This window comes from Primulina eburnea, chromosome 2 (genome assembly GCF_022965805.1).
Source record: "Primulina eburnea isolate SZY01 chromosome 2, ASM2296580v1, whole genome shotgun sequence".
Taxonomy (NCBI): Eukaryota; Viridiplantae; Streptophyta; class Magnoliopsida; order Lamiales; family Gesneriaceae; genus Primulina; species Primulina eburnea.
The window spans coordinates 8,718,106-8,731,093 of NC_133102.1; the positions used below are offsets into that span (position 1 = coordinate 8,718,106).

Here is a 12,988-nt window from a genome sequence, read left to right on the forward strand (position 1 = left end):
TTTGAATACAAACTTTTAAAAATGCAAAATAAAAGTTGTATGCCTGAAAAATTCATACATTTTGCAATTAAGATAATTATCTTATTTATTTGCTATATAGGTGTTACAGTCTCAGAGAGATTTTTTTTCTACAAATTCTTTAAAACCAGTGCTGGTAACTCTGAACACTTCATTTGCTTTGCTAAATACACTCCAAGTTGGCGAAAGAATATCCTCCTTCATCAATACTGTTTCTGGCAATTTTCTTCAAATTTAGCACATTTTCTTTGATAATGAGATTGGAGAGAACTTCATTCACAGTCTCTTTAATCTCATTCCTTGACACAATCCCACTTTCGTTAGGCTTCAACCAAACGCCAACTTTCCAAGCGTCACAGATGCAGCTTTTTGAATACATCTGATCCCCAAAATAAGGCCAACAAACCCAAGGAACCCCCATACTTACACTCTCCATCAATGAACTCCAGCCACAGTGAGTAACGAAACATGCGACCGAGGGGTGCCCTAAAACGGCCTCTTGTGGTGCCCATTGAACTATTTTCCCCCGATTAGCCACTCGTTTCAAGTACTTATTGTTGTAAGAAGGGTACGATTTGTCTGTTAGACCAGACCAAGCCACCCACAGAAAGGGCCGGTTCATTATCTCGAGCCCTTTCGCCAGTTCTTCAAGTTTTTGCTGATTGAACCTCGATGTACGGTTGAAACATAAACAACCGAGTTCTTACGTTGTTTATCAAGCCATTTTAGGCAGGTTGAGTCTTCTGGGAAGAAACTTCCTGCAGATTGGCCTTTAGCTAGTAATGGACCGATGGATAAAAGATTCGGCGCCATGTTGCAGGCCACGGGATTGAGTTCTTGGATCCAGTTGCAAAGAGTCCAACCTGCATTCTTCATGTTATGAATGGTACCTTTGATATAAGGTGAAACATTTCCTTTTCTGCGTTTTTGTCGCCTGGAAAGTACCACGTTAACTCGGTAATGGCAATGGCTGGCATGTTCTGCAGCAAATTGATCTTCAGATCATTCTTTAATGGAGTCCCTGCAGAGGCCATATATATAATATATATTTCCTTAATAAAAAAAATGACATAATACATATAATTCAATGGGATAATATCCCTGTTTGATATAATAACTTTCTCGAATTGTACTCGTGACAATCTAAAAGATTAGTCTTCTGCCTATGACCATATGTAAATTTATCCATATAGGAAATTAGAACTATAATGAAACAAGACATGTATAATTATTATAAAATAAAATAAAACTCTAGTATTCTTACCATCTTTATCAATCAACTTAGCCGCGACAAGCTGTGGAATCTTGAGTCCCAGAGCTAAGCATCCAGGATTGGAGCACCAAAATATTGCAACCTTCAATCCCATCTTCTTAGGTATTTCCATCATCCAAGCCAAATAGCCAATGATGAATCAATAATCACGCCACTTTCCTGTCATTACTCCCACCGTAGTGATTAGTTTTCTTCAGAAAATCTTCTAAATAACCTGGCATCACTTTGTTCACGCTATCGTGCAGTTTCTTCGGATCCTTCTTGTCCTCATCATCATGTTCTAGGCCATCCGGAATCGCCATGACCCTTATCCCCTTGTTCCAGTCCTCTGACTCGGCCAATGCCGAAGCCTTGCGCGCATGTGTTAACTCCGTCGTAAAAAAAGTAACCATGATTCCAAATTTGGTGAGTTGGTGTGAGATTTTGATAAAGGGTGCAGCATGGCCCTGGAAAGGACAGGACAAGACACAACAACAATTTGGCCTTCATTTTGGTGAATATTTTGGACTTTGGGATTCATCTATCTTCCTCTTGTCACCTTAACCTCTACAATTAAATATTGTTCTTAATGAAGAAACACCAAAGATTTGTTGCAGTTTAAGAACAAGATCAGGCAACTTGTTCAGTTGGTTCAGAGTCGCGTTTGGGTTCTCATTCGTGCAAATCACGCTGATCACTCCTAAAAAGTGGACCATTTCCAGGAGCGATTCGGCTTTGTTTTCCTCAAGTCGGTTTCAATGGCACCTTGCATGATATTACATTGCAAGATATAAACAAACTTTACAAGTTAGAACAACCATAAGGTTACCATACAGTTGTATATAAATTTATGTAGAGTAGCACGCATGTACTGTTTTATATCTTTTGAGGTTTTCTCTGTTAAAAGAATTAGTTGATATTATTAACAGTAGATTGTGATATTACACATCTTCGAAATATAAATTACTGTATCGATGGTTTTTAAATATCTTAAATTAATTAGAAATCACGAGAGTATTATTCATCGACAATTATACTCAAACCAAATGTCTAAAACTCATGCATAAGTATTTGTTTCTAAATAGGCAAAAACTTGTGTGAGACGGTCTCACGGGTCGTATTTGTGAGACGGATCTTTTATTTGGGTCACCCATAAAAAAGTACTACTTTTTATGCTAAGAGTATTACTTTTTATTGTGAATATGGGTATGGTTGACCCGTCTCACAGATTATGATCCGTGAGACGGTCTCACATGAGATTCACTCTTCTAAATATTGCTAACAAGATGAATCAAAACTGTAATTTTGACCCCAAATAACGAGGAAAAACGAATAATATATTAATAAGAATTTGGATAATACCTATTATATTATTATTAAAAATCTGGATAAGACACAGATTTGGGGGGTGTATTCAACGTGGGAAATTTATTGACTTTTAACGCCTTTTGTAGATTTTAAAAATATAGAGGTATTCAATCAAGACTTTTGCATACTCTATAGAAGTCTTGTGGTATTCAAAATAGACTTTCATGGAGTTTTAAAAAGTCAAGTGGTATTCATCATCGACTTTTATAAACTCTATAAAAGTCTACAGGTATTCAAATTTTCCATGGACTTTTAATAACTCCATGGAATTCATTGACATACAAACATTAAAGCCTAAGGTACAACTACAAATTGTAAAAAATTGTATTTGGTTCACCCCAAAGGGAATGGATTTTTAAAACTTCTAACTCTCTCTCTGTCGCTTCACATGACATAATTTCATATCTTCTCTCCTCTCATCTATTTCTATTACTCTCTCAAATTTTCGAAGTGTATCTCTATATATATTTTCATCTTTCTTTTTCAAATTTTTCATTTTTTGACTGATTTTTCATTTAATAATTTTTATTTTAATAACACGGGGAAATTTTGAATTATAGAATTGATTTTGTGATTTTAAATTTATGATTTATACAGATTAATGTAATATTCAATAATAATAAAAGATGATCAAAAAAATGTTGTTTAATTCTTAATAATTGAATAGTTTCGTAACAACAATGATTTTTTAAATTCATTTTCGTATTTTTAATTAATATGTAAGCTATGATATTTTTATACAAAATTATATTCACACAATAATAAATAATATTATTTTTACATTTATATTATCAATTTAAAAATAAGATTACATGTTAATCAATTGATTTATTTTAAAAAATTTACAAACATGCATATAAACCCACATATATATACATGTAAGGATTAAACGATTTAACTTTTAAATAAGTAAATTTATTTATTAATATAAATATTAAAAATAATTTCAAATTGAATATGTTATATATGTCAATTAATTATTGGTTCAAAGAAATTAATAAAAAATCACATGTTATAGTTAAGTACAAAATTTATAAAATTCTATAAAAAAAAATCTACAAAAGTCTATAAAAATCTTGCAAAAAAGTCTACATAAATCCACATAAATCTGTTTATAAATATGTGAGATTCCATAAAAGTCAATAAAAATTTATCAAATCCATAAAAGTCTATGATTTAAAAAAGTCATTAAAAGTCATCAAAACTCTGAATTGAATACACCCCACTGAATTGAATATACCCCACGGTGTCTTGTTCTGAATTTTTTTATATTTATTTTAAAATTTTAAATCGCAGCATGACATATCGTCAATTTTTACAATTTTCAAGCACCATTAATTTCCTTTTTGGATAGGTTTGAAAGGAGAAGGAAGAGATGAACCAAGTCCCAAGTTACGATCATGATATTACGCATATTTGAAATATAAATTAAATTAATTATAGAAAATACTGTACAAACCCGCAACACATTCATTGATGCATTAGTATGTTTTCCAGATTTGGATGGACATAAATCTTCACGCTTAAGAAGATTTCCCCTTTCTAGTTCTATCACAAGCATTATACAAAAGAGTAAGTCTCTTGTGAGACGGTATTATGAATAATTACTGTGAGATGGGTCAGCCCTATTAATATTCACAATCAAAAGTAATACTCTTAGCTAAAAAAATAATATTTTTCCATGAATGATTCAAATAAGAGATCCGTCTTATAAAATAAGATCGTGAGACCGTTTTTTATTTTCATAAGATCGGATTTTGGAGAGAATATTTTTGGTTGCGGTGAACATATTAAACAATTTCCACATACAAAATTACACACCAATATATTCCAGTAACACGGTGTTGTGCGAAGAACCTCAATGGACACCGAAGAACTCTGATGTTCGGCCATGGCGAGCTAGAGAAGTGATGGTCGGAAGACACCCTATGTGTACAATACCTTTTCGATAATCTGTGCTCTTTGCATCGTTCTTCAGAAGGTGTGCTTTGGTTTTAGATTAAGATTTAAGACCCATTTCTTGATATTATATTCTTTTCGTTCTCTGGAGAATTTCTGTACCAGTTTTCAATTTCTTGAAAGTGGTTGATTTGGTGTCTATGCTGCAGCAATATCCTTCTCAATATTGATAATATTTCTTCTTACTTTGCCACGTGTGGCCAAATGTTTGATTTGTGAGATATAAATAAATAAATAAAATTTGCAAAAAGAATTGTTGAGAAGAATGAAGCAAATGAAATTGGTGTATGCTGGGTGAAGTATTTTAGTCTTAATTTTGTTAGCGCATTGTTCCCCTGGCACATCCTTCAGCTAACTTCATGCTTGTTTCTGGACTGGCTATAACCATTTGTTCAATCTTTGATATTTTTGCCAAGAATATCCCCAGATGATATTTGAGCATGATTCCACAAACTTAACAAGTTAATGGAAGGAGTAAGAGGGTAATGCTATTGAAAACTTAGATAAAGCCTAAAGGTAGGTAAGAGGATATCTTAGATCTTAAGGGATGACACATGAGAAAATCACTTAGTTTGGATAACTACTATCCAGACAGTAGAGTCGATGTTCCTACTAGTGAGAGAATTTTTTGAAAATGCTCTCTCCCTCTTTGTTTTTTCAATATTCCGGTTTCCTATCTAGCCGTTGTCGTTTCCGTCCAGTCCTTTTCTAAACCTCGGCGTCGCCTTCCCATAGCTCCGTCGACGGCCCTCGGCCGTCGCCGGCCCTTCTGCTTTTCTTTTCTCTTCGCCTTTTTCGCCTCAGATTGTTTTCTTTTCGGTTCTTCTGAGGCCTAGCAGCTTATCTTTTTTCCACCTGCTCGCTCTTTCTTAGTTTTTCTTTAACTATTCCGTGCTGTGGGTTTCTTTCGAAGGATGTTTTCTAGGAATCGCAAAGTCTTCTATAACGGTTCGTTGGCATCTGGGTCAGCAAATCGTGATGTGGTAATTAAGATAGAACACAAGATCTTCTCGCTGAGACTGGGGAGCGGAGGAGGCTCGATTTGGTGGTCTGAGCGTACCAGGAATTCATGTTACATGCTGGATTTTGATAGACAGGAGGCGCACTGGATCCAAATGAGATTCTTAGATGCCATTAACTCTTCTCAGCTCGAATCGCCATTTTTCAGACTCAGAGGTCGGAACGCGGTTTTTACGGTTCAGATTTTCTCCAACAAGAGAGGAAGGTTCCTGGAATTGTCTAAATATTGTCACCAAGGTAAGAAGCAAACTACCATTGTGCCAAGTGGGATCAAGTCTGTGGGTTGGAGAACTATAGCTACTTCGTTGGGAAAGATGAGGTCCGGGAATCATCAGAAAGGTACCTCTATGAACAATCAAGGGCCCATCACAAGGAAGCCCTTTAAAGATACATATAGAGCCAACAGGGTTCACCGGGATTTTTCATCACAGGGGAAGATTTCACATCGTCTTAGAGGTCTTTCGAATTTAAATAAGAAGTGGGAAGAAGCTCTGATTGTTACCAAAAGTAAGGTGACCATTTCTTGGGAAGACATTCAAAAGGCTCTGGGAAAAACAGCAAAAAAGAACGTTAAGCTATTTCTTTTTCAGGCAAATAAAGCGGTCTGGTGGCCTTCAAATCAAGATGAATATTCATTTCACTTAAGAATCAAGAGAGGCTTCTTTGACAAGGGAATTATGCTGGACTTCGAGGGTTGGAAGCAGGATATCAATTCGGCTTTCATTACAGAGAGATGTTGCAATAGCTGGATTTCTATTTACGGATTACCTTGGAACCTTTGGAAGGTGGAAACTTTCAAGACCATTGGAAATCTATGTGGAGGGCTACTGGATATCAGTGAACATACTCTTTCAATTAGTGATCTCGAGGCAGCTAGAATAAAGGTGAAAGGCATTGAGGGTGGATTCATTAATTCTCGGATGTACGTTCCAATCCACGGGGAGCTGAAAGAAATAAGTATAAGGGTTGAAACTTTTGACCCCATTGCTTATCAACAATACGACAATCGAACGTATGCTCAAGTCGTGGTGAATGGTAAAAGAACATTGGCGGGCTGGGGTGACAACAACATCCGCAGGATTCGTGATTTCCAAGATTGTAACAGAGCAGAACAAATTCCAGAAACTCTTCATACATCTCATGGAAAAGAACCAGCAGTAGTGAATGACTACGAACAGAGGAAATTTGATCCTGTGGCTACCTCTAGCACGAACGAAGCAAGTAAGGTTTCTGCATCGAAGGAGAAGACCCAACTTTCTCCCGACAATAAGGATGATACGACAACTGCTTCGATTAGGGAGATACTTCATCTTTCTCCCAAAAATAAGGGCTTGGACCATGCTTCCTCAGCAGATAGTAAGGTGGTCAAAATACTTTCTAGAGTTGTTCCTAAAGATTTAAACGAATTCCAACACTCCCAGATCAACACGATGCCTAATTCACCACCGAAAATATTGATCAGTGAAGAGGGTGTGGTGAGCTCAAGAGCATCGCCAAAGTTTGAGATAACCTACCAAAGAAGGAAGAGGAGTGAAGAGTCAGCTATCAGATACAAATTTGGCACTCAGGGGATTAATGAACAAATCAATAGTAGTCCGATTAAGTCATTCTGTGATATGATAGGCACAGAAGATAAAGATGTTGAAGGAGCTCACGATAATATGTCCGAAGATGATCTTCTCTATTCGGATTCGGATAGCCATGTGTCTTCAAGATCGGAGTTATCTACCACTTTGGAAGACAAACTGGAGGACTTAGCAGCTCTGTTCTCTTCGCCAAATAAGTCAGGAGATTCAAAAACGCTGCAACATACGGTAATTGCGAGCTCCAATGTGGGACAGGTATTATCTGGAATTCATTCTTCTTTTCTCAATCAAACTTTCAAATTTCAGAGTATTCTTCCATCTTCTTTCAATTCTTTGGGGTTGTCTAGTGGTTTTTTAGGAAGAGGGGTTAAATTAATCGATGATAAGCCGGGTAACGATTTAGAATCCCAGGAAGTGGAACCGATGGGTTACAAATGTATGACAGGCAATGGAAATGCTGATGAGGATCCTAAGGGGAACTGTGAGGCAGGGGATAAAAAGCATAAGTGTAATTTGACCACCGAAGCTAATAAGATAGATGGTGATTTCAATGATGACACATGTTCTGATTCTAAGGGATACTCGGTTTCTTTATGAAGATTTTGTCATGGAACATACGAGGTGGAGGGTCGGCGACTAGGAGAGAATTAATTAGGAGCATCATTCGAACTGAAAAACCGGATGTTGTTGTAATACTGGAAACCAAAAGAGTGCGGGTGGACAGGTACTTTGTGGCTAGCATATGGAAATCAAGATTTGTTGAATGGGTAAGCCTACCGTCGATGGGAAGAGCGGGAGGTATCTTAGTTCTATGGGATCCTAGGATGGTGGTTGTGGGTGATAATTTGATAGGAGACTTCACGGTTTCGATCGAAATTTGCAGAAATGTGGATGTAAAATGGTGGTTCAGTGCTGTCTATGGGCCAGTTAAACCGAGAGACAGAGAGAAGTTCTGGGATGAATTAGCAGGTCTGCATTCGATTTGTGGTGATAAGTGGTGCTTGGGAGGGGATTTCAATGTGGTGCGGAGTATGGAAGAGAAAATGAATAGTCATTCGAGAACTACGAGTATGAGATGCTTTGATAGTTTGATTGAGGAATTAAATTTAATAGATCCACCACTTCTGAATGCAAAATACACTTGGACGAATTTCAGGAACCATCCAATTTGCTGTCGTCTTGACAGATTCCTCATCACCAAGGGTTGGAAAGAAATGTTCCAGAATTACAGACAGAGGGTGTTACCTAGAATCACCTCCGACCACAATCCGATATTGTTTGACACTTGTATTCTGCGGTGGGGACCTACACCTTTCAGATTTGAAAATGCATGGCTATCACACCCGAACTTCAAACAGATGGTCAACACATGGTGGAATTGTGGATCTCCCCAAGGGTGGGAGGGATATAATTTCATGACAAAACTTAAAAAAATCAAAGCGGAAGCAACCAGTTGGAATAAAGAGGTTTTCGGAAATGTTGATATTAAAATTAAAGAATTGACCAGCGACATTAGTAGACTGGATGAATTAGAAGAGTCAGGAAGGTGGTCTGAGACTTTGAAAGACGAAAGGAAAAATTTGAAAATCCAGTTGGAGATAAATTCCGTTAGAAGGGCGCAAATTCAATGTCAAAAAGGGAAAATCAAGTGGATGAGAGAAGGAGACCATAATTCAAAATTTTTCCATTCCTTACTAAGTGACAGAAGGACCAAAGCAGTGATTGATGTTGTGGAAAAGGAGGATGGATTGACAGTCACGGATGAATATCTCATTGAAGAGGAAATCATAAGTTTTTACAGGAAACTTTATAAGAAAAGAGATGAAGGACAGGGAGAGTTTGAAGATGATGTTATAAAACTTAGAGGGTTGGACTGGTGTGCGATAGATCAAGCGCAATCACAAGAGTTGGAGATTCCATTTTCTGAGGATGAGATAAAAATTTCGGTTTTTGAAAGTGATGGCTGTAAAGCACCGGGCCCAGATGGATTCACAATGGCATTTTATCAACACAATTGGGCAACGGTCAAAGAGGACTTATTAAGAGTCCTAAATGAATTTTACAGAAATGGAGTGGTCAACGGATTAACAAATGAGACATATATATGTCTAATACCGAAAAAAAAGGAAGCCACGAGGATAAAGGATTTCAGACCTATTAGCTTAATTACGAGCTTATATAAAATCTTGGCAAAAGTATTGACGAATAGATTGAGGAAAGTCATTAGTGCAACAATCGAAGAAAACCAATGTGCTTTCATTACAGGTCGACAAATATTGGACTGTTGCTTAGTCGCCAATGAAGTGGTAGAGTTTTATCGAAGGAGAAAAAAGGATGGATGGGTGTTTAAAGTGGATTTGGTAAAAGCATATGACAGTGTTGACTGGAAATTTCTGGATTGGGTATTGATGAAGAAAGGATTCGGGGTAAAGTGGCGGAAGTGGATAATGGGTTGCGTTTCCAGTGTCTCTTATTCAATTTTTATTAATGGAAGGCCGAGGGGGAAAATTAAAGGGGAGCGTGGTCTTAGGCAGGGGGATCCGCTCTCACCCCTTCTCTTTAATTTGGTAATAGATGTTCTGGGAAGAATGGTAGATAGAGCCATGATTGTTGGAAAAGTTAGAGGTTTTGAAGTTGGTAGGAATCATGAAGAAATAATTCACTTACAATTTGCAGATGACACTATTTTTTTCGCAAATTCAGGTCGGCACTTGATGGAAATTTTAGAACTTCTCAAAGTATTCTGCCAGCTCTCGGGTCTGAAGATAAATATGGATAAAAGCATGATTGTGGGTTTGCTTATTGATGAAGAGGAATCAGATGCAATGGCCAGTAACATTGGGTGTAAGAAAGGAACATTTCCGATTAAATATTTGGGACTGCCGTTGGGAGGAGATCCCTTGAAAATGGAATTTTGGGATCCGGTCTTATCGAATATGAAAAGAAGACTAGCCTGCTGGAAAAAATCTTTTCTATCAAGGGGAGGGAGGCTTACGCTGATCAAGGCTGTTTTGTGTGCACTTCCATCCTACTATATGTCCATTTTCAGAGTACCGAATAAGGTGGGGATTATTATGGAAAGATTAATGAGAAACTTCTTGTGGGACGGACCGGACGGTGAGAAACATTGTCATGTGGTGGGATGGAATCAAGTGTGTAAACCGTTGGCGAAGGGAGGGCTGGGAGTGGGTAATATTCAACTCAGAAATAAATCGTTGCTCGGCAAATGGTGGTGGCGAGGTTTGGTGGATAAGAGGGCTATGTGGAAGAAAGTTATTTTGAGCATTCACGGTTCTAATGACAATGGTTGGGATTTGGGGTTAGCTGGGATCTCCACTTACAAAAGTCCATGGAAAGGAATTTCTAAATCGTTCCCGGCTTTCAATCGATTAGTTAGAGGGGTGTTAAAGGAGGGGAATTTTATTCGTTTCTGGGAAGATGAGTGGGTGGGAGGGGTACCTTTTTTCATTCGTTTTCCTTCTCTGTTTGCAATCTCAAGTCTTAAAAATAAAACAGTCTCAAACTTCGTAGAGACTGCCACTAGGGATGGGGCAGGGGATCATCGCTGGGACTTAAGATTTAGGAGGAATTTGACTGTACAAGAAGAGTGTGAGTTTACCGAGTTGCTAGGCGTCTTACAAAATGTTCGTATTGAGATAGGGGTAGAGGACTACAAAATCTGGTTGGGGGACTCCTCGGGGATTTTTTCGGTGAAGTCTTTTTATGATTCTTTTTTCCAGTCGCATGAATCTTTTCATACTTCTTTATTCTTGAATATTTGGAAAATACCTGTCCCGCCAAGGGTGCAAGTATTCTCGTGGATTGTGGCGTTGGAGAAAATTCAGACTTGCGATATGATACAAAGAAGATGGCCTACATGTGCTTTAAGACCTTTTTGGTGTTGTTTGTGTTGTTGTGCTGAAGAAAATCAAGATCACTTGCTCTTACACTGTCATTACAGTCAACAGATTTGGAATAAGGCGATAAAGGAGCTGGAATTGATGTGGGTAATGCCGGAGAAGTCTAAAGACATGTTCATAATCGAACCGAGCTTACATAATGACAGGAAAAATCAGCGGTTCTGGTACACTATAGTACATTGCATAATATGGTCTATTTGGATGGAAAGGAATAAAAGGATATTCGAAGACAAGGAGGACACGGTCGAGGAGCTATGGGACAAAATTAAATTGAGAGTGGCTAGTTGGGCGATTTTACAAGAAGACTATAAACACCTTGGTGTATCGCAGTTATATAGGGATTGGAATTTTATTTTTCATTGACCGGAATTCTTAGGAGTCTTTGGTTTTATTGTATTTATTTTCTGTAGCGGATATCTTGTCCGCATAATGTTGTGTAACTCTGAACTTCTATATTTTTAAATTATAATGTTTCTTATCAAAAAAAAAAAACTACTATCCATATAACCGACATCGCAACTAGCGGGAATGTGTTATGATGATGATGATGATGTTTCCAGTGGTTGTTTTCAACTGTATATTGTTTGTACTTAATACTTGAAAGGGTTGAATATTAACTTGGAAGTGTTTATAACCACGTGCATTTTTGAAGGTTTAGAGATCAGTGGAACTAGAATCCAAGGACTGTTTTAAAAATCAAACAAAAATAAATTGAAGGTAGAAAATGATTTCTATTGAACTCTTCTAATGGGTTTAAACTTTCAGTAATCTTGACAAATAATCATAGCAAATTTAAAGAGCAATTATCGAAGCAGCGCTTTTGAGAGTTTGAGAATCATGGATTTGTTGCAGTGATAATTTAAGTTTATGTAGTTTTATTTCTGTGACCGAGTCCTTTTGCTTGTTTGTTCTCTTTTCATGTGATCAATGTGGTCCATTTGTTAATTTTTGCGTCTACAGTCTGGCATCTGTTAGTTTAGCATGTAGCAAAAACTGGAACATGCAAACTACTTACCTAGTAGAACAATATTTCCATTCTTTTGTCATCAGACCAGACCATGACTCATGATGACCTTTGTGAGTGGAAAGTGAAAAAAGTTTTCGAACAATGAGGATAGTCTATGACAGGTATCTGTTACTTAAGTAACTCTATATGAGCTGCTTTTTGAGATTCAAAATAACTTTAGAAAACTTGTTGTATTATTAACCTTGTATTGTAATTTGTCTCAATTTTGCTATAACATGCAATGTTTTCTGAACAGTGTCTCTTATCATAAATGTTAGAATTTAAAACTTGGATAGTGGAAATATTTGTAGGCATCGGCAATGACTAATTAAAGATGCACGGTTGTGAGTTCCATGATATGTGTTTCGTAGTGTGCCTTAGGCATGTCTGATGACTTTGGAGCTACTTTTGTGGTTTTATTTAATTTAGACTATGGTTGACGGCTATCATAATTGCCCTGACCACATGGGTTGCCGATTGAACCCGAGGAGATAAATTTGTTGTTTCCATTCTTGTCGATTGATGACAAATGCCAATGGTTTGCAGTCGACTGCTTATAAAAGTCACTATGATCATTGTCTCACCTCATTAAAGGTTAAGGAGTTTGTGTGGTACATATAACATGGTACTTAGCAGGTGTAAACATGATTGAGCTACTTTTTAAACTTGTAGCACCCAATCTAGATTTCGTAATTGTCTTAGTGATCCAATTGGAAATAAATAATCAATTGAAGGAAGTGAAGAATTTAAGATTTTGAAGAAATCGAATGTTGAGTTTAAAATGGAATGAATTAGTTTCCCACCTACATTATATGGAGATAGATTTTCATATTATTGTACATTATTAAATTAAAGAAAG

General features: G+C 37.0%; 1 protein-coding gene and 1 pseudogene across 1 annotated transcript; one reads left to right on the top strand and one right to left on the bottom strand.

The window, feature by feature from the left end:
- Positions 1-181: 181 nt before the first annotated feature.
- On the bottom strand, positions 182-1,986 carry LOC140824081 (UDP-glycosyltransferase 83A1-like; annotated as a pseudogene).
- Positions 1,987-4,626: 2,640 nt separating this feature from the next.
- Positions 4,627-11,560, top strand: LOC140822923 (uncharacterized). Its single transcript, XM_073183902.1, has 2 exons — positions 4,627-7,458; positions 11,165-11,560. Exons 1-2 carry the CDS (start codon positions 5,512-5,514, stop codon positions 11,180-11,182), a joined length of 1,965 nt encoding a protein of 654 aa, XP_073040003.1. The 5' UTR covers positions 4,627-5,511; the 3' UTR covers positions 11,183-11,560.
- Positions 11,561-12,988: the final 1,428 nt, after the last annotated feature.